At 30.7% G+C, this 23,720-nt stretch overlaps 1 protein-coding gene across 1 annotated transcript; it reads right to left on the bottom strand.

Annotated features, from left to right (window-relative positions):
• Positions 1-4,458: 4,458 nt before the first annotated feature.
• On the bottom strand, positions 4,459-23,700 carry LOC143077030 (uncharacterized). Its single transcript, XM_076252921.1, has 14 exons — positions 23,645-23,700; positions 17,725-17,827; positions 17,327-17,419; positions 15,615-15,695; positions 13,917-13,985; positions 13,400-13,525; positions 12,749-12,808; positions 12,131-12,203; positions 11,291-11,354; positions 9,464-9,554; positions 8,255-8,349; positions 6,880-7,040; positions 6,448-6,522; positions 4,459-4,843 (listed from the first exon to the last, which is right to left on the bottom strand). The coding sequence occupies exons 2-14, from the start codon at positions 17,821-17,823 to the stop codon at positions 4,644-4,646; spliced, it is 1,287 nt and encodes a 428-aa protein (XP_076109036.1). The 5' UTR covers positions 17,824-17,827; positions 23,645-23,700; the 3' UTR covers positions 4,459-4,643.
• Positions 23,701-23,720: the final 20 nt, after the last annotated feature.

The following is a 23,720-nucleotide window of genomic DNA, read 5'->3' as shown; positions in this document are numbered from 1 at the left end:
TGATGCTACGATTATGTCAAAATCTCCGTTACGGCTGACTGCGTTTATTAATTCAGGCGTTCTAATAGTGGTTTCACTGAGTGTGGCGCAGTCAAATTTTATGATGATGAGATGCACGTTGAATACGTGCCGCTATTAGGGTATTCAAGAGGTGCAAAGTTTTTGTTTCATCATAATCTGTTTGATGCAGTACCGATGCCACAACTTAACCCACTACAATGAGAACAGGCAATATGACGTTTGAATGCCGGACAACGACCTCAGGTCGTTGCAAATGCATTTAACTGCAATGTACGCACCATCAAACGTTTACATGAACGCCACAATGCAACAAAGAGTACAAATGATCATCCACGTACTCAACGCTAATGGCAGACACATACGCTACTGACCGTGATATGGTGGTGAAAAACTTTATCAATGAACAGTGAATGAACTGAAATGATGAGAATTTGTTAAATAACAAGGGTATTTATACGGCCATTCAATAAAAAAATATAGCATTTATTCTTTCTTAGGTTTTGCTATAAATTGCTGCAATGTTTCTTTTGCGGTTCAGTATAGTATTGCTTAAACTATATTGAAATGAACTTAAAATGTTCAAGTCTTTCTTGCAGGGTAGAGGATTTATTTGACCTTGACCTTATCCTTCAGGGTTCATTGATCAATGTCAAGGTCTGTTTCTCTGATTCTATAAACAATACTTACCAAGACCATTGGTTATTGGCATCCACATATTGGTGCATTCAAATCTTATATATTAAGGTACATATTTTCAAAACCAACAAGAATGCATGTGTTGTCATGCTAAGCATATCCATAAATATAATTTAAAGCATTGAAAAAGGAAGAAAGTGTCTGCATAGGCAGATCCAGGGAAAAATTTGGTTGATTATATAAGGAATCATTGAAGCATGACTGGAGCGGGCCCCCCCTTAGGAAAAGTTCTGGATCCGCCACTGGTCTGACAGATACAAAAAGCACACACGTTACAAATCATCACTGTTGAGCTGAAGTCATTCTGTTCAATAGTATTGGAGAAATTGGCGATGAAAATTATTACTTTTGCTCATATTAAAATTTTCTGATTTATTGGTAAACAGGAACGACTGTAGGCATCTGTTGAATCCTATTAGCGGTCAAAGATTTCAACTTGTCAATGTGGAGTTGCTGACCAGATGAGTTATACATGTACTGATTATATAGTAGTTTCTGAGAAAAGTGTGATGAAAATTTTGTTGGACCAACTCACTGAACAGACATACCAAGTGATTGCAACACCTTTGAGTGGGGGAATAATATGAGCATCATGAAACCAAAAATGAATGAAAGAACAGAGTTCCAATGTTCCCCATGTTGCATATTTTTTATTTTTCCAAGGGGCATAACTCTTTTAGAAAAAGGCGATCGACCATGATTAAAACACTTGTCTGAGCTATTGCTAATATTAACTTATAGTATAAGTTTTATTAAAATCTGGCAAGAACTGTACCAATGATAGTGTTAACAAGGCCAACGAAACTAATATGTAGTAAAGATTGGACAGCAATAAACCCAAAATAACAAAAAAAGATGCCAAAACTTGCTAAGGAACACCTATGCCAGGAAAGATAACCTAGAATTTACAAATTTACATAATAAGAAAATAGTCAAGTCTCAATGAAGTATTTCATATTTTTTATTTCATACCTCTACACGTACAATTTTATTTAGTTTTTCTCCCACATCTTTCATAGTAATAACTTTTCTATCATTCACTTATGAATATTTCACTATTAGAAATTTAAAAAAACGATAATAAATATAAAATTGTAAAACAAAAAACACTTGCATAACAATAAATTGGTTTATGACAACTGAAATGCTATTTATTTAGAGTTCCCTTACAAAACCAAGAACAAGCATTTTAACATCATTTATACATATTATAATTTATACTGGAATGAAAATGTTCTTATAAAAATACCCAACTAGTATGAGGGGGGATAGGAGGGGTCCTGATCCCGAAATCCCGGGCTTAAAAACACGGAATCCCGAAATCCCGGGCTTAAAAATACGAAATCCTGAGGTCTCGAAATCTGAAAAAAAGAATTCCCGGATCCCGAAAGGATAAATCCCGAAATCCTGAGCTTAAAAACACCCGATCCCGGAGTCCCGATAAAGGTCCTATCCCCCCTCTAGTATATCTCTATAAAATATTATTTAGCTAATTATGTGCATGGGCTAAAAACGCTTATTACACTGAGGCAGACGAAGAAGAAAATCGTTTAGTTTTAATTTCTGATCCAAATAAATAAAAGGTTAACATAAAAGTTTACAAAATAAATACAGGTGCTAATATACATGTATAATAAAAAGTTAACTTCCTAACTCTTTTTGTTTGATTAATTACTTTTGCATAAAGACATATGAATTCTTTTGTATAAACAAATCATAAAAATTTGCAATTGAAAAGAAAACTGAGTTTGAGCAAATATATTCTGAATAATGGATAATATCAGACAATGGCTCTTAGAGCTAACGTAAATAAATTAAAGATACAAAACACCTTTTAAGATGTAGCTGAAAAAAATAAACCCAATATATTCTCATTACAAAAGCTTTTACCTACACAGCTTAAAAATTTAAAGATGTTTCCATCTTATATTTTAACGATTCATTCATATTGAAAATCCCTTTGGGTAAAGCTTAAAACCTATCAAACCCTATAGTTTTCATTAACACCAAAACAAACATCTTTTCCTGCAATAATCAAATATTCAAATGCTCAGAGAATTACTCTGAAATATCTGGGTTTTTTTTAAAATTAATTTGATGAATTATAATTATTTATTAAAAATAAAGAATCAACAGTATTCTAAATATCAATGCAAATTAAGATACTCATAACAATAAATCATAATAACAAATTGTAATCAAAGAAAATTTTAACCTGTTAACTGAACCATTAAATTGCTTCAAATCCACATATATAATACATATAAGACAGTATTTTCACCTTAAAATAAATAAATTTGGTGTTTTTTCTGTCTTCTGATTGGTTAAAATTATCAGTTTTATTTTCAATGTTGTCAATTTTGATGGCGACACGTCCACTCTGACGTTGTGTATTCATACGCCAACATGTGTGTACATTGTTATTTTTAATATAAATAATATAAAAAGTCCTTTGAGCCTTATTTTTGATAGAAATTTATTTATAATGAATGGCAATAATTTATTTTGATTTTATTGAACCATATAACTAATTTTTGACTCTTCACATTTTACATAATCCGATTCCCGGATTATTCAATTTGAAGAGTTAAAAAATAGTTTTATGGTTTAATAAATTCAAAATAGATAATAGCCATTCATTGAATGAATTAAACAAAACCTAAAGCAATAAAAAAGACATAGAATAAAGTGAAAAAATTATACATTTTCCACTAAAAAATATATGAAAAAAAATAGGGAAGGTAGGAAGGCAATATCCTATTATTTTACATTTTTTTTTAACTGGTTACTAATGGGGAATCAATCTGAATTTAACAGTGCTTGTTTCAAAATGGCATAAAAAGAGTAATGGGTAGGCACTAAAAATTAGGGTAGATCAGGTTAGCGGAAACAAATGTATTATTTTTTTAACATAGTTCAATACTGTGGAGAGACAATAAAATATTAACCCACAACCCCAATCTTTATCACAGGTAAGTAAAAACAGTAATAGATGACATACATGTGTACCACGAGTCATGATAGCACCAGGTATAAAGATTGCAGGAATTCTAAGACTAAATATTAAAAATATGAAATAAAATATGAAATGATGATTGTCAAATGCATGACCACAGAATTATATTGAAATTTATATTTTATTCTATCTTCACTACTGTCAATCTCCCAAACAGAAGAAATTCTACAAACATCTCTGCTGCTCTTGAGGTTTAGCTTCCCAATATGCCATGTGAACCAACAAAGTGAACAGATAACTAACAAATAAATACAATCCACATAAAATTTTGACATGACTAACATATCATTTTCATGCAAACATACAAGTGCTAGATTGACAAAACAAAGTGTTGTGAACAATGATTATCATTTGTCTTTCATTATAATGAAGAATTGAGCTAAAGCCAAAGTTAAACTGTTATTTGGTATAAAACGTCTTAATAATTGAGTAAATATTGTCCAGAAAATATAGTTTTGTTTTATCTAATCATGACTAAAAACAACATTCATAAAATGCCACCTAAAATTATCAGACCATGCATTTTCTATCACACCCATAATTTATTCACTGATAACATACTATTATAAATAAATTTGGTGTTTTTACTGTCTTCTGATTGGTTAAAATTATTAGTTTTTATTTTCAATGTTGTCAATTTTCACGGATTATTCAATGTGAAGAGTCAAAAATTAGTTTTATGGTTCAATAAATTTAAAATAGATAATAGCCATTCATTAACTGAATTCAAGACACTCATATATTAGATTAATGACAATGGAACAAAAATATATTTTGTTTTGTAGAAATGATGATCAATGATAACAAACCCGCAAGAAATATTCGACATGAGACCGCTATCACATTATTTCCCAGTTCATTTGTACCTAGTATTTTAAATCCACATTAAAACTATTAATATATATTTTGATTACACCTCATCCATATTAAGAGGTACAGCTTCTGGAATTCTGCCAGTTTTATTTTTATGAATTGCTGCTGCTTTAAACACTGATGCAGTTCCTACAAATGATAATCCAATCATCATATAGAACATCCCCGACCATCCATATTGGGCTGAGATATAGCCAATGATTGGACCTTCTAAGCATGTACCAAAACTGCCAAAACCTGAAATACAAGAAAAAGTAAAACAATGGGTTTAAAATTCAACAATATAAAAATATTAAAAAAAAACATTGGTACAAATTGATTTGTTTTTTGGTGTTTTAACACCACTTTCAAGCACTGCTTTTGGGCTATTTCTTGGCAACCAGGTTTTATTTATGGAGGAGAACCAGAGTGCACGGAGAAAACCACTGACCTTCGATAGGAAAACTGACAATCCTAGGCAATTAAGATTGGAGTCGAGTGCACCTGCACGAGTGGGGTTCGAACTCACAACCTCAGTGTTGACTTGCAAGTGAATACAGTAATAACTACTTGGACCACCTGTTCACCTAGTCATTGGCTAAAAAGAAAACCAAGTATTTTCCAGAAAGTATGTATCCAAGAAGTGATGAATTAACTTGGTTATGTAGATGCTGTTTTAAAAAAAAAAGTCTGTAAGAACATATATTTGAGGATTTTGCCCTGTCAGATTTTCACCATCTAATGTTGATTTTAAGATATTCAACAATTATTAGCAATTAACACTCATGTTCTATTTTTAGCCATGGCTCCATGTTGATTGTTGGGTAGTAACAAAAAAAGTATTCTAGAAACTCTTAGGATCATTCGGTCCATATTTTGTTGATAATGATTTCAATGGAGATGATTTGAAAAATTTTACAATGATGGAGGCCATGTAATTGCATGTCTCACATAGCCCATAAGAAAAAACCAATGTAAAATTATACCATGCAAAGAAACATTTAAACAATTTCCTACTCTGAATGAATTTTCACATTCTAACAATTACAATAAAATGCTTCGCTGAGTCCAACCCTGAACAGTTGGGGCAAATTTGGACACAATATTCAAGCTTGATACTGTCTGAATTTGGTTTGTGATCAAATTTTGGACATGATATTGGGTTCTAACACAAAATAAATGTGGTCAAAGATCTTACAAATCTATTGCACAATACTGTCAATATGAAATTTGAAAAATTTTGAAAAAAAATATGAATCCCTTAAAAATATTGTAACACCCCCCCCCCCCTCCCCCTCCAACTTATTGAAACCTCCCTTGGAGCAATAACCCCTAAACTCAATCTCTGACTTTCCTTTTTTATAGAACATTGTGATACAATTTCAGAGAGAACCACACACTTACACACAAGTTGTTGTCTGAAAACTAGAAAAATGCTGGTTTTTGGCCCCTTTTTGGCCCTTAATTCCTTTACTGTTGGCCCCATAACCCCTAAAATTAATCACAACCTTCTACCTGTGGTATTAAACATTGTGGTACAATAGCAGAGCAATCAAAATATTCATACACAAGTAACACAAGTAATTATCCTGATATTAAAAAATGCTTGTTTTGGGCCCCTTTTGGGCTCCTAATTCCCAAACAGTTGGGACAATCATCCTCAAATTCAATGCCAACCTTCCTTTTGTGGTATTGAACTTTTGATTTTTTTTAAATAAAGATCTATAGACTTTAACCAAGTTATTATCTGGAAACCAATATGTCTTCGGATGATGACGACAACACAGACCACATCATACCATTATACGATCCCAAAAATATTTATGTGGTTGTATAAAAATATTAAATATATGAACACAAACCATTAACTAAACCAACTGTTGATGCTGCTGCATTTTTACCGTCCTGTTCTCCTAATTCTGCTGGAACAGCACCACCTATAAAATAATGTATACATATGATATTCAGGTTTGCTCCTCTTGTTTTTGAATTTTAGCCAGATCTAAGAGATAATCATTTCCCACCAAATTTTAAATGACTTATATCTTGAAAACAAGCAAACTGACCCTTAAATTTTTCTGCTTACTTAGTTCATTTGTTTATATATCTACTATCAACAATTTATAACAATCTTGTAAATTTTGTTATTTTGAAACACAGTAGCAAACATTCTCTTAAAGACTACTCAAATTCCTTATCATATACTCAATTAAAAAACAATAAAATTAATAAGTGAAAAGCCAACCTCCTGTTTTGAAAAGAAAAAAATAACATAAAATGTTCACAAAATTTACCCAATAAACTATCAGGTCCACAGTTGAATGCACCAGCCAGGAACATAAAGGTTACATTAAACATCCAGCCCCAATCACAGGTCAGTAAAAACAAAGTAAGGGAAATAGCTGATAATAATACAGATACTCCTGTACCAAATATTGTCCTTCCTTTGAAAAATCTGAAAAAGAAATAGATATATTACAAGATTTATGTCAATTTAGCTCCTGAAATGTTCATGCAGTAATCATTTAAGAACTGAAATCTTTTTCCAAATGTGTAATAATGCTGTCCTATCTTTATGTCTTTCTTGTGTCAATTGGTTGATGTTTCATTGACTTATACCCTATCTCCTTTCAGCTACTATAGATTCATTATTATTCGTTGGACATCAATTTTTGTGGATTTCATGGGTACAGATTTACCACGAAATTCAATGTTCAATAATTACATTAGATGTATGTTTGATCATAATACTTTATTCTGATTGGCTAACAGCACATTACGTGTTATTCCGTAAGCAACTGCATCACTCAATAACACTTTTTATTCATGATAACATGTGGTCCCACGATAAAGTGCACAGGTGAATTAAATAAAAACAATATAAAATTCGTTTTTTCTTGATCATAGCTAAAAAATGTAATTATAAGTATTGAATGCTTCTTTTTGTAACTTCATAGGGTTGTAAAAGCGTTGACCGTGCGCACATTTTTAGAATGAAGCGCTTCTGCGCTTCATACAAAATGTACTTCGGTCAACGCTTTTACACCCCAATGAATTTACAAAAAGAAGCATTCAATTCTTAAATGAATAATAATTTTTCTATAAGCTTGCATGCAGATTTCATCAAAACAATGAAATTAAATATATCCATGAACATGTAAGTTTTCCTTAATCCACTGAAATTGGTTCCCACGAAAATAAATCAATTCACAGTATTCAGTATTAAAGGTTAGTGTTAACTCTTGACACTATTGTTTCCTAAGCCACTAAAACTGATGACAACACAACTGTTAAAAAGTAAAGAAAGTTTTGCATACAACTTTCATACATTATGTCATGTGTGTGACATTCAAGGATTAATTGTTCACATATGAAAACCTAACTTATACACAAGTATTGCAAATGTTCTTGCTTGCATGTCAGTTTGTTTTCCAAAGAAAACAGATAACAGCTGTACTAAGTAAACAACCTAAGTATATAACTATATTAAAGTTGCTGTTAACATTTTTACAAAATTGTCCATAAGAAAACCTATAGCAGTACTACCTAAAGTACCATCTAGATATTATATTGTTGTCAAAATTTTATTAATTTGACACAGGTAAAGACAACAACATCGCTATCTGATATACCACCTATATAAAACCCTATTGATATAATTTTACTTACTTGTCTATGAGAAAGCCAATAACAGCACTACCTAATACACCACCTACTTCAAATACTGTGGATAACATTCCAGATACTGCTGGAGTATATTTCAACTGCAAACAGATACAAAAATTTGTAAGCATACATGTATTTCAAATATTGATGAAGTCAAAAAAAAGAACTTCTCGACCTTAGAAAATGTATAGTACAGTAGAAAGTGATTTAAGCTACTTTAAATACAATGAACAGGAAATTGTTAGAGCTCATAGAAGATGTCTATATTTTTATGCAAGTTTATCAAAATCTTATAGTTTGCAGATTAAATTCAAATCTTTTAGAGGTCTTGTGTCTTTTAACCAACAACTCTATAATGCTGTCTATAATTTGTATAAATGAAATCAATAAATGGCTAACACAAAATTAGTTGGTTCTAAGTATGGAAAGGGAATATTTTTGTCAACTCTAATGATTGTCTTGGTTTGGCAGCTAACCTTTACTAACTAATGTCACAGTACCCAAATTGCACCAAGTACCCAAATTGCACCTATTTAGCAAAAATAGCAGCGGAAATCTTACAATATTTCCTAGAGACAAAACAATTTGTATTTTTGATTTGCTACTATGCACATCTTTCAACATAGGTAATAATATTTAGATATATACACAAAACGTTCACAGTATTCATCAACAGATGAAGTGTTTACTAAAAAAGCCAAATATCATCTTTATAAAATTAGCAACTTCAATATGTTACAAGTATCCATTTCTTAAAAATGAAGAATAAGCATGGACTTATATCCAATTGTTCAAAATATTTGAAGAAATTAAACAGAAGCTTTGTTATTCAACTTTTGATGATGCGAATTAAAGCATGGATGCAACTTGGGTACTTCTCATTACAGAATCATTGATGGTTTTGAAGTCAGTTCAGACCAATTTTTCTATGATTCCATATGGATTCAAAATTAAATTGGTGAAACCATATCATAAATAATGATTCATCTACAAAATAAACAGATAATGAAAACTTTTCTCTGAAGCATTAAAAAACGTAGGTTAAACAACGGTCAAAATACCGGTAGGTGCAATTTGGATACCCTCACATTACAGTTAAAATGAAATTCACTATCCCTTATAAAAAAAATAAAGGTAGCCAATAACATATACATGTATCAGCAATGCATTTGTACAATTTGGCATTCAAAAAAGGTAAAAACTCAGTCTTACCCTTTGGAGTAAATACATAGGTAACCACATGTACATACAATATCTGACAACTTTTAGACAAAACATTGAAACAGCTATCTCTGGTAACATACTGAAATAAAATTACATTATCATGTAAATAAATGGGGAATGTGTCCCATACAGATGATGCCCTTGCTTGCATATCATATAAAGCTATAAAAGGACATAGCTGAAGAACAGTAGAAGTGACCCTACCCAAATTAGTACTTGATCTAAGTTTTGTGGTAATAAGTATTGTGTATAAGTTTCATAAAGTTTGGTTGATGTAAAACTTTAAGTTCGAGAATGGAAACAAAAAAATCAGCAATTTTTCTATTTGTTAAGGAGCATAACTGAGTTACTCTAGAATTTTTTTAGTGACAACCCCAAAATTCAAACTTGATCTGTGTTTTGTAGTAATAAGCATCATGTACAAGTTTTAAAGCATTTGATCGAGGCAAACTTATGTTAGAGAACAGAAACGAAATATTCAACCATTCTTTCATTTGTAAAGGGGCGTAACTCTAGAACAGTTGCAATGATGCCATCAAAATTCAAACTTGATCTGTATTTTATGGTAATAAGCATTGTGTGTGTCATTTTGGTCTCTTGTGGAGAGTTGTCTCATTGGCAATCATACCACATCTTCTTTTTTTAATTTATGTATCAGTTTCATATCATTTGGTTGAGGCAAACTAAAGTTAGAGAAAGGAATTCAACTTTAGGACATACATACATACAGAAAGACAAGTGTAAAACTTACTCTGCTACAACAGGGGCATTAAAATTTAGTATTTCACATAGAAAATGAAAGTACAAATGAAATGATTTGTAAAAGGAGGCTCGAGGGTATAAATATTTTAGAAAAAAATTAGACATTTGTTTTTCATTGCAAATTTTATTTATTTCCTTTAGTAATTGTTACTTTATCATATGGTACAAAAATCATTCAAAAAAATCAATCCGAGTTGGCTCCAGAGGATTTTTTAAATGTAGATATCATTGAAAAAGCTCCAAATTATCTCCCTTTGGTGCAAAAATGCCAGTTTTTGGCATTAAAATTGAAATATCTTTTTTAACTCATCAGTGACCTATATTTTTTATTATAATTTTTTAATAAGCTGTATTTAACTTAATTATTGTAAAATTTGAGCGATTGCTGTAATTAAGTTCTTTTTTTATTTCGAATGAAAATGATTTAGACCGGTGAGCCCCCTTAAGGTACTTCAAACCAAAAAAAAACATTGTTGAAAATAAATCTCAAACCTATGAAAAAATATACTCTTTCCTAGATAAAAATTGTGTATACGGCATAGATTACCTTAGCCGTATTTGGCACAACTTTTTGGAATTTTGGATCCTCAATGCTCTTCAACTTTGTACTTGTTTGGCTTTATGAATATTTTGATATGAGCGTCACTGATGAGTCTTATGTAGACGAAATGCGCGTCTGGCGTACTAAATTATAATCCTGGTACATTTTTGTACCTTTGATAACTATGTAAAAATATTGTTTTTGTTCTGATTGTATTAAGCACTCATATCAACCAAAACAGTATGTTATGATATGATCCAACAATGGAATTATAGAAAATGTTCTTAAATATATGCATTGTTCTTTGGATGACTCTTTTTTGTTGTTCAATATTCTTGGAGATATTTCAATTTTTTGGTTTTGACAAATTCTGTGTACAAGCATATATAAAACATTTGTTTTTACTAAACATTTATAAAAATCAGGGGTCACTTATCCTAACAGTTTCCATGAAAAGTACCCCCACAAATAATAATGAACTCAAAGTACATATCTCTTGGGAAACTACTTACGGTATCTTCAACATCTGAAGCCATGTTAATTTTCCAGCTGTTTTTGAAGAAGTTGCATTCCTTTCTGTAAGTAGAAAATACAGATATATTAACACTGATAAGTTAATTGTGTAAGGCACACCAAAATAACTGCTCAGATTTGTTAACATCTTCCTCATCATAAAATATGAGGTTTGAAACAATTTTATCAAAAATAAAAATAACAAGAATGTGTCCATAGTACACAGATGCCCCACTCGCACTATCATTTTCTATGATCAGTGGACCGTGAAATTGGGGGTCAAACTTATAATTTGTAATTATAATTACAAAGATCATATCATAGGGAACATGTGTACTAAGTTTCAAGTTGATGTAACTTTAACTTTATCAAAAACTACCTTGACCAAAAACTTTAACCTGAACTTTGCACTATCATTTTCTATGTTCAGTGGACCATGAAATTGGGGTCAAAACTATAATTTGGCATTAGAATTAGAAAGATCATATCATGGGGAACATGTGTACTAAGTTTCAAGTTGATTGGACTTCAACTTCTTCAAAAACTACCTTGACCAAAAACTTTAACCTGAAGCGAACGGACGCACAGACGGACGAACGAACGGAGGCACAGACCAGAAAACATAATGCCCCTCTACTATCGTAGGTGGGGCATAAAAATAACCAAAGGTTGAAAATCTTTATAAAATGAGTATCACTGAAACCCTTCCTCGTCTTAAGACCTCAAAACTAGCAGAAGTAGATTAGATTTATTTGACATGAATAAATAATTGTAAATGTAAAAAAAAAATTAATGAAATTAAACCATAGTCCTCTTAATTCTGAAATGGTGGAAATTACCTTTGCCTGGAACTTCAATTCCTACTTCATCTGGTTGTTGATACAGAACCCAAACCAATATGCCAACACCAATCTGAAATGGTATATGAACACTCAATTTATTTTATTTTATCAGAAAAAGGGGACGATTGTAAACCATATAGATGGAAAAAGTCCCTACATTACCAAAATAACTATCATAACTGAAGACTTGATGAATATTTGTAACTGTTTAAACAAAATTTCTGATATAATTTGCAATGTAAAAAAAACATTTAAAATTGATTTTGTCAAGTTTTGGAATATATCTATTTTAATTTTTTTTACTTCAAAGCAATCAAACATATCCTGCACAACCCTACACTTTGCAAGCATTGAAATAAACCATAAATTCACATAAAATTGAGAATTGAAATGGGGAATGTGTCAAAAAGACAACTATTTGATCAAAGAGAAGAAAACAGCTGAAGTCCATTAATGGGTTTTCAATACAGCATGAAAATTCCACACCCAGACACGGGCTGTAGTTTACCCCTAAACAAAAATGTGTACTAGTTCATTAAAAATGAACATCATACTAAACCCTAACACATTAACTGGTCAATAATTAGATATGTATACAATTGAGATAATACATACAATTATTACAGATGGTGTAAAGTATACACTTTTCCAGCCATAGACTTTTTGTAGGTATACCTAAAACAAAATAAAATAATTTATACAACATTTCAATATAATTTATAGTGCCTTGAAATTCTGGAGAGAAAACAAAACAACACTTCAAACTTAAGATTTAAGTTATGTACTAAGCGGTTGATGCTTATCAGACAAGGACATTGTTTGAAGGGTTCATAAATAATTTTCACAAAATGGCTCTGTATCATGATACCATTCAATACCAATAAAAAATAAAATGAAAACTTAAAGGTTCAATTAAATTCATAATATTATCAGTTTTGACTTAAGGCTAAAATTATTTTTAGCTTCTCAGATCTCAGTGTGTTCACAATGCCTGCAGTCTCTTGCAACTTTATTTTGAAGATATACTGGCTAATTCATTATTGTATCTTATTTCAATTTTGTATTGTCCATTAGATTTTGTTTCAATATAGTATTGTCCAACAGGTTTTCTTGTCAATAACGATTTTTAAACAATGGATTTTGTCAATGAATCAAATGAATGTTCAACATCTTATTAGATTTTCATTATAATACAGTTGCTTATAAGATTCTTAGTCATACAATATAATGTTAAATTATTGAAAATCTATGTCAACTGCCACTTACTGCCAGAGCTGTTCCTCCAATTCCACCAGCAAAAGCACAAGTTCCAAACATACCAAACACTGTATTTCTGACACTATCTGGATACCAGGCTCCAAGAGACTTCATACAGTTTGGCCAACATTGAGCCTACAGAAAATGTTAAATAACAATTCATTTTATTTACTTCATTTCTAGCTAAAACTAAAACTTTAAATTACAAAGTACATTTCATGTTTGTAAATTGTATATTTCAGGCTAAACTTACACTTATAATTACTTTTAAAGTTCATTTCATTCTTTTTAAACTGCAAACTGTTATCTTGTAATATATATTCATAATTTCAAACGACACACTTTTTGTTGGAATTGAATCAGATTTTGATAATCCCAACTTCTTCTCAAAAACTTCTTTATCCTAAATATTGCATATTTTTTAGAATATCCTATCTATAACTTAGTATATTTTACTTTATAGATGTCAAATAGCTCTTGATACATTTGATTTAGACCTAAGCATAAGCTATTTTGAAATACACACCTGAGCTGTTCCATTGAGAAAAAGAAGAACGAACATTCCATAAAATCCATCTGTCCATCCAAACAAAATCTGAAAGATAATTTATGAAGAAATAAATTCATAAACTGTGGACACCAAGATGTTACTCGCCTTCATGCAATTTTAATTACTGTAACTTCAGTAGTGTACTTATTTTCACTATGAGTCATGTTGTGAATTACACTCTGAATACATTAAGTTCTCTACATAACAGTAATGGCATGCCAATTTAGAGAGTAATTCCCTTCAATAAAGGCAGAATTTATTTCCGCTTTTCCCTTTTCCATTCTTGAAAAGGTTCAATTAAAATCATACATTTGTTATAAGACAGTACTCTATAATTGATTTGGGAAGCCATAATCTCTGAATAAACTTTTCTTTTCAAAGTGCTGGAATAAGGCCTAAATTAAAATATTGTTTGTTTGCCCTTTTCCGACCCTATGTTTTGAAACAGGGTAGGTAGGTAGGTAAAATATTTTATTTTTTTCCCAAAAAAATTAACTTGGCTCGGTATATTATTTGTCATGGGTAGGCAGGTAGGTAAAATATTTTATTTTATAGATACAAAATCTGCATAATGTCATTTTTTGTCCGTTTTGTTTTTGCAAATAAGTTTTCCGCTGGGACTATTAGTTTTGAAAAAAAAATATATAAGAGATAACTTTGTACTGGTAAGATAATGTCCGGGCAGACATAAATTACTAGTAGAAAAAGTCCCTAGAGTGTTACAAATTTCGTGTGTGCCTTTTTTTCCAATAAAAATGCTATAAGACTTAAAACTCAATTGTCACGTATTTTGCATCACATTTATAAATGATCTGTATGGAAAACTTGGCGATTTTACTGCCAGATATTCTCCACTTTACAGGGTTTTGTCACTTTTGGTTCATGTCAGATATAAATAATTTAGCGGCATCGTTAACATAATCATTCTGATATGCAGATCACAAAAGGCCATCCCTACATAGAATACAACGTCCGTTTACAAATTAGTTTTGTACACACGTTAATACTTTTGTATCAAACGAACTTTTTTGTAAATGAACCCTGCTCTTTAATTTTAAAGGTACAGAGTAACGTACTTCATATCATGATTTCAGAAAGCGTTCTTTCAACATCGATTTCAAACAAATGCTTTGAAACTTCAAATGCAAGTGTTCATGTCAAACGCTCAGGTGATACCAAACGGACTGGATCTTATACGTAAAGATAAAACCCGAGGATTCCGGTAAAAAAAGTTTTGAGCGGGAAATACAAATATAAGATTTTTGGTAGGAACGAAAAAATAAAATAAAATAAAATCTTGCTGGTAAATACAAATAAAAGATTTTCAGGCGGAACGAATTGATAGGGTCGGTCGGTAAAGGGCAAACAAACAATATTTTAATTTAAGCCTAAAGTCGCCCCTTTTGCAATCATCCAGTCAGATTATGATCATTGTTTTTTTCCACCAATGGGGCCAGAAAATACAGATGCATGCCATAAACTCTGATAATTTTTTTTTTTCAAAGTGCCCTAATAAGTTCAGCTCTATATATGACAACCATCTAATCTTCAAATGACAATTTTTTTTCTTCAGAAGTGTGGCTGGAAATAAAATATTTGGATTTATTCATTCACCTACGAGTTTATCACATTTGCTATTTTGTATATAGAAACAATATTTGATGTATAACTTACCATAGACAAACCAGACAAAATAAGACAGCAGCTGAATGTTTTCCTGGCTCCAAATTTGTCACCAAGTGGTCCTAATAGCATCTAATAAATAGAGAATAATACATGGCAAAATCCGTATCATATGTCGTATCATCCCGAGACATCAATATCAGCCCAAGGGCCTTTAGGCCCGAGGGATGATATTGGTCGAGGGTGATACGGCATGTGATACGGATTTTGCCATGTATTATACGCTTTATCATATATTTCAACAGAAGAGTATTATTTTATATGAACTGTTTTCTGATCCATAGCACTGGGTTACCTTCAGTTCTACTTTTGTCTTGTTTCAAAGGCCTTAAAAGAACTGCTCAATTACTTATCCGAAGCACCTGGGTTAGCTTACAATTTGCGTGCTGTTGTTTTAAAAATATTTTGTTTATTAATGTATTAATTTGTGTGTTTTGTATTTTTCATAGTTGCATTTAGTGTGCCAAAAAATATGAAAACTTGACGTTCGTGACGTCACATACAATATGAAAACTCGACGTTCGTGACGTCACATACCAAACAATGACGTCATTCAAAAAATTTACCTATTTTGAGGAAAATTTTTCTTAAGCAAAAAAAAAACCAAAACTGACTTTATGTATAAAAAAAAAAAAAAAAAAAAAGAAAAAGTAGGGGTGTGATAAAGGGTAGGGGTGTGATAAAGGGTATGCGATAAAGGGTAGGGGTGTGATAAAGGGTATGCGATAAAGGGTGCGCATCAAAGTTGTGCGATATGGATTAAACAGCAGGCTATTTATCACATATGCAAAACTACTGTATTTACTACTAAACATATGATAAATAAAAATTATGCAATTTATTCTATATTTTATTTATTTTTATCTGATTTCATGTTAATTAAACCATTATCAATGAAAACTTTTGTTATCACAATGTTAGATATGAACATTTCTTTAATTCTTAACTGATTTATCCTTTTCCTGACGTGTATATTATACCTGTTTTTTTAATTTGAAAATTTAAATGTCTCGAGTGATAAATATGGTATCACACTCCATTCAGTGGTAAAATCTTTATGTGTAAATTGTCATTGATCTTTTTTCATTTTCGTTTTTTTCCTTCTGTTTCCTAAAGATTTATTTCAAAATTTAATCTTCAGCAGCAGGGAGTATATAAAACATAATGTTTACACATAAATTACTAAAATATAAAACATACGTATAATCCTAATAACTAAACATTTCTTTAGTAACCTTTTCTTTGAATTTCAGCTTATCTGGTACCCTTGAATTACATTTATATGTTAGTGGATGAATTTATAATAGTAAGAGGAACATGCCTCCATATGCTGAATTTTCTTGCTGCATTGAATACCCATTGGTGGCCTTCAGTTGTTGTCTGCTCTTTCGTCGGTTTGTTTTCTCTTTGACACATTCCCCATTTCCATTCTCAATTTTATGGTATTTACATAGGTTACCAAAGCACTTTCTGCAATTCAGTTTATCATAGTGTAAACCAAGGAAAACATTCAAGTGTTTGAAGATATACAAATCATATAAAAATCATTATCAATATGGCTGTTGGAGTGTTCATTTTTATCCAAAAAAAACTGAATGAAACAGATTAATGGACCGAAAATGATCTTCATGTATTTAGTGGATTTGTTTTTTGTTTAAATGGACCACAAATTTTTAAAATATCTTGTTTTTATTATTTCTTACCTGCATGACAGCATATGGAAATAATAAAGCTGTATCTAACCATCCTAGTTCAGTCTTTGAAAAGTGCAAATCTGTTTCAAGATTTGATTTTATCTGTGTAAAAGAAAATAATTCTAATGTGATAGAAAATATTTGAATTAGAATCCAGAAACAAAAATAAGTCACAGACTGACAGACCAAAACCTGTGCTTATTCACACCACTTTAAATAATGAATTCACAGTATCAATGATTAACAAAACTTAATTTAAAACTATACTGACAGGCTGACAGCATGTGTAAAGATCTGTAAATGTCTCAATGCCATATAACACCTCTTTCTCAGTATTTTCTCTATTTTAGTAAGCAATATTAATATTCATTTAATATAAATGTAGACAGTAAGATATGTATACTTACAACACCTAATGGTTTTCTGAGTAGATATGTAGATGCGTATGCTATCCATCCCAGTACAAAAATAAGTAACTGTCTTTTCTTCAAGGCAGTTTCTAACATTTTGCTGAAAAAGAGTCACAATTTTGTTAACTTGAAAAACTTATGTTTATAAGTGTAAGTGAAATAACTAATCCATTTTGACATCAGTGAATCTCTATATTTATATTGGATGATATCTTATAATTTGTTTTTTAAAACTCTTTTCGTGCAATATTTATTAAGCTCGCAAGATGAATTATTTGTGCATCATTGTCCTGAAAATATTGACACAAATTGTGAAATACAAAGAACTGAAATCCCCATTTAAGGGACCTGACATTATTCAGGTATTGATTTATAGTGATAGATATAAGATTAATAGAATTTTTTATTTCATTAATTTGAATGCCATGAATATTGTGGTACATATATTTATGTAAATGGAAAACTGAATTCATTTAATGGCTTCTAAATATTTTATCAAGATAATGAATTTTTCATGGTGTCTTCAGAAAAAAGGTTACCTTTCAAATCATGTGCACCTTACATGCCATAACAGCCTAAGTCCTTAAATCCAGAATTAAAACCTTTACCAAAATTGGCTATTTTATACGGGTGTAAATATATATATATAATAATAATATGAGTCGTATGTTACTTAAAATATATAATAAAAAGACCTATTGATGTACATATATATCTATATTTATTTATTAAATAATTGATTGCACATAATTTTACACTTTACAAGTACAGTTTTGCACACATGCGAATAGAACAGAAGAATTTAAATTGTCCATCATCATTTAGATGTACCCTGTCTTTATCAAAGTATTAAGTCTTCTGCCACATGCTTTGATGTCTCCAATACTTGACACCACTCATCTTTATGTTGCTGTTAAGGAGGTGTGCTTTTGTATAGGGACCAACTCAAAAGTGAGAAAAAAGTAGAAAATAATTATTTTTAGGTCGTGTGCCATAGGTCATGTGCCATTAATCAACTTAATCACTTTACACCTACTATAATTACTTTTTATTACCTGTCATTAGTTGTCATAAAACATTAAAGCTGTCACCGAGCGTAATTACCGATTAGCCAATTAGCCAATAGTTAAAAAAGATTTAAGATTTTAAAATTCAAATTTAAATTCTTTATTAACTTTGAGCCTTACGGCTCATCAGTATAATCAAGTACATGTACAGTGTATACATGTACATATACATTACAATATTGTTATTATTATATCAATTTGATCATTTATAAATAATAACTTCAACTGTTTCATTTAAACTAATTAATTTAAACTAACACTTTATAACCATATATACATGTAATTACACCAGGTACGAAACGTCTCAGTAACAAATCAACACAGTTATGAATCGACCCGGTAGGAAACGACCAGGTTAGGAAACGACATGCATTATTTTACACACAGTTTTAAAAAAAATGATATTTTATCTCTAGACCTGGTCAATTATGTTTCACTCATCAAATTTGACATTGGTGTTTTATCTAAAGCAATTTAGCATGGTGAAATGTCATGCCCTTTTTTCCTGACACCATGCCCTTTTATGGATGCTATGCACTTTTTCTCCCCAAAATAATGATGCTATGTGCACTTTTGGTTTATTGGGGTCGAGATGTGGTCACGGTATCAGTTTTGGGAGCATCTTTTACCGAAGAACACCAAAAAACACTCAAAATATACCACAGAACAATAAAAAATACCACAGAACTCAAAATATACCACAGAACACCCTTAATTTACCACAGAACTTCGAAATATTAATATGTCAGACACTATTATCGTGTTATTGTAATAATTTTTATGATTTGACATTTGTTATTCAATTTAATTAAATTTTCAATTTAGGGTCGACTCACTATCGCTATGTCCCAAACTGAATGGCCAATCATATAGAAATCCTTAACTTTTATAAAAACCATATAATATACAAAGATTATTTGTATTTGAATACTAGTATACACGTGGTACATGAACATTAATCTTTTTGGGGAATTTTTTACACATGTATTAGTTTTTGAAAATGTTTAGATGCATTTCGTTATTATTTGTTAAGTTCATTTTGTTTATTAGTCAATGTTAGTTGTTTTTTTCGGTCTCACTAATTAGCGACAACAAGAATTTTAGCGACAACAAGCGACAAGAAGCGACGACAAGAATTATTTTAGCGACAACAAGCGACAAGAAACTATTTAGCGACAAGAAAACATTTTTTTTTAATTAAAATTAATTATTGCAATAAATATTAAAAGAATATGCAAAAGAAAATAATTTTAGCGACAAGAAAGTTAAAATTGATAGAAAAAAATGAAACATTATTTACATAATATTTTATCATCTATTATGAATAACAGCCAGTATTACGTTTAATTATTGTATTATGAGATTACTTTTCCTTGTGTTTTAGAACATACTATTTATCTTATAATTTGTTTTTTAAAACTCTTTTCGTGCAATATTTATTAAGCTCGCAAGATGAATTATTTGTGCATCATTGTCCTGAAAATATTGACACAAATTGTGAAATACAAAGAACTGAAATCAAACAGGAGGAAAAGAAAATTGAAATGTGAATGTTTTCATCTTTTTATTTGTTTATTGCCTCATTAAACGATATTTATCATGTTTATGCATATTGATTGAAGATGAAAGGAAATTAATGACAATCTTGAGTTTTCAACAGGTGTTCATTATTTACAATGATTGTATATTCTGGGGCGTGTAATTGTATAGTCTGACGCGTGTACAAAGTTGAAGGTGTTAATTGGATGTTAATGTAGCAATAAAACAGGGGACACGCGACTCGTTAATCTCATTTGATGTTCCACATGTTTGCTTATCAAAATGGGACCACCATGTACAAAATGTATAAATATTATGTTAGATAAGAATGTACATATTACTATATAATGACTAAAAATAATAAAAAAAAAAATAAAAAAAAAAATATATGGACCCCAAGGTAGAACCACGTCCTCGTCGTGGGGTCTAGAAACACGCTTAAATAATAAAGATGGCAAAGCGTGGCTGAGAGTTCTATAAATAAAGCATCGAATTGAGATAACAAGAGTACACTAAGAGCATAGTATTAAGCAAATGAATCAAAATATTTTATTCCATTATGCCCGCTCCATATATATCTCCATTCGTTTATTCATACTTTGACTTTGATGAAAACAGATACATACATTATCTTATACATATTTTTCATATTTAAAAATAAAAAAAAAGAAGCATAATCTCTTTCTTCTTCACAAATGTTAAATTTCTTCATCTACCAATATACTTATATAAACTTCACAATCTCATTCTTGAGGGGGGTAGGAGGGGTCCTGATCCCGAAATCCCCGGCTTTAAAACATGAAATCCCGAGGTCCCGAATTTAAATAAAGTTAAATCCCGGATCCCGTAATTTGAAAAAAAGAATTCCTGGATCCCGAAGGGGTAAATCCCGAAATCCCGAGCTTAAAAACACCCGATCCCGGAGTCCCAATAAAGGTCCTATCCCCCCTCATTCTTCCTCACAAATGTTTCATTTCTTTGTCTATCTATATAATAAAACATTTTAATTAGACATATCTGCTCGTATATTTAAAAAAAAACATTAAATACAAATTTCTTTATATCTAATAAAAAAAAAATGTTTTCTTGTCGCTAAATAGTCTTCTTGTCGCTTGTTGTCGCTAAAATAATTCTTGTTGTCGCTTCTTGTCGCTTGTTGACGCTTCTTGACGCTTGTTGTCGCTAATTAGTGAGACCCGTTTTTTTGTCACTTTTTTTTTTTATATTTATTGATATTATGTTAACATGGTTAAGAGTTGTGACAATAACCATGATAAATAATAAAAATGGTTAATATGACATTTAATTAAAGTTGTTAACTTATTAACAAATTAATAAACTGTATTAAAGTGATTTAAATAATTTGTTAAGCCTATATCTATTTTAAGTTATTTAAACTTGGCTAAGGGATGAGATCAAGAGTTCATTGCAGGATAAAAAACTTAATTCACATTTTTTTCACTGACACCCACCTTAACTTAATTTGGGAAAAATCATTTGACCAATATAGATATATGTAAAATATATTTCGGATTGATAAAATTTGCAGCAGTTTTTCAGATTTTTCCAAATTTTGTATTCAATTAGAAATCGTATATGTAGATTCAATATATATATATGTAGCATCTATATATTCTGTATATCTGTATTTTTCAGACCTTAGCATGTTCACTGACACGATGTACCAGAATCTAATTACATTAACCCATTTTGACACTTGCCGTAATCACCAATCAAGCAAATAAACATGTCATTAAAGTTTTCGAATGTAGAACAGAAAGTCACAGGACAAAAAGTCACAGGACAAAAAGTCACAATTCATTTTGGCTGTTTTTACTTTTCATTGATTATGGTTTTGTCAGGTATCAGGATCGTTCGCCCTGATTACATGTTCGCCCTAGGTTCGTTCGCACTGAGTTTGTTCGCCCTGATAGTCCGTTCGCCCTGGGTTCGTTCGCCCTATATTCATTAATGTGATATGTATATATTACATTAATGAACGATAATATATATATATATATATTGAAAATTATCATATGTATATCTATTAAAAGTTCAATACAGAATATTTGCCAAAATTTTGATTGCTGATAAGGTATCATTTGAAATTTTTGATATCACTGATTGTTATATGAATTGTCTTTGATGGATTAATAATGAAAATAACATTTTTCTCAAATAAAATAGTAAGCTTGGATGGGCAAAAACACTGATGACAAGTGATCAATGTACAGCAGTGTGACTGTGTTTTTGGTATTTGTTTCACTAATAGTAATTCAAATTAGTGCTTTTAAATATTCGTTTAGGAAATAAAGGTGTGTGAAGTACAGTTCGGAATTGATCTTAATTGTTATAACTGTTACTGAATATTTCTATATTGTTAACATATATCAATAAAGTTAAATATAGACTTAGTCTTTAGTTGTTTTATGTCAAATACTTTGTAGTCTTTGAATACACAGAAACTTATCCTCGTAGCAGCAAGACAACAACTTAGTCTTCAGTTGTTTCACATTTAAAAATACAATCACGGTAGTGCTGAAATTCCGAGAAACTTATTTTCTATGATAGCAGTACCACAGAATATACATCATAAATAAATATTCGGTGAATGTAAACTTCAACATATTTAATTACATACAAATAATTTAGTCTTCAGTTGTTTTACATTTAAAAATACAATGTAGTGCTGAAATTCACAGAAACTTAAATTTCCTAGTAACGTAATAACATACAGATACAAACTTAGTCCTCAAGGCAATACCTTGAAGCCACAATATCTTGTAGTCCTGAAATGTACAGAAACTTATAACCTAGTCCTAGTAGCAGCTAGCTAGCTATAAACAACATGAAACATCGTAAATATTCGGCCAAATTTAAGACTGACTTCAACACATTCAATTATATACACACAACGCAACACTATACTAAAAAATAAAAACAGGACGAACGGACTCGAGGCGAACAGGTATTAGGGCGAACCAGAATCAGGGCGGACGGACCTGGATTCGTTTTGTCATATCACCATGATCACCAAAAACCAAATGAGCAGCAAAAAAAATGATGGTGATAAAAGGAGGTGCTTTAATAGCTCTTTTCAGTCTAAACGAATGCAGTTTTACAAAATCATTTCTGATGTTTATCTAAACAGTTAAAAAGATACAAGTCATGCAATGTTGTATAATTTCCCTTCTCCGCTATGCAAATCATTCAAACTTAATTTTGCAACATTAATCTTGATTTTATAGCTATAATGAAGTAAAATGTGGAGGCTCGATAGTTTAAGTGAATGAGATTTTTCATAAAATTACCTAGTAACAGGTGCGTGTCAAAACTTTGGTGTCTTTTCACTTTCGGTATATAGTCGTAAAATATAAAAGTGCAAAT

The sequence above is a fragment of the Mytilus galloprovincialis genome, chromosome 1 (assembly GCF_965363235.1).
Source record: "Mytilus galloprovincialis chromosome 1, xbMytGall1.hap1.1, whole genome shotgun sequence".
Classification (NCBI taxonomy): domain Eukaryota; kingdom Metazoa; phylum Mollusca; class Bivalvia; order Mytilida; family Mytilidae; genus Mytilus; species Mytilus galloprovincialis.
The sequence above is the reverse complement of the archived record's forward strand: the minus strand, read 5'-3'. Positions and strand labels throughout refer to the sequence as shown.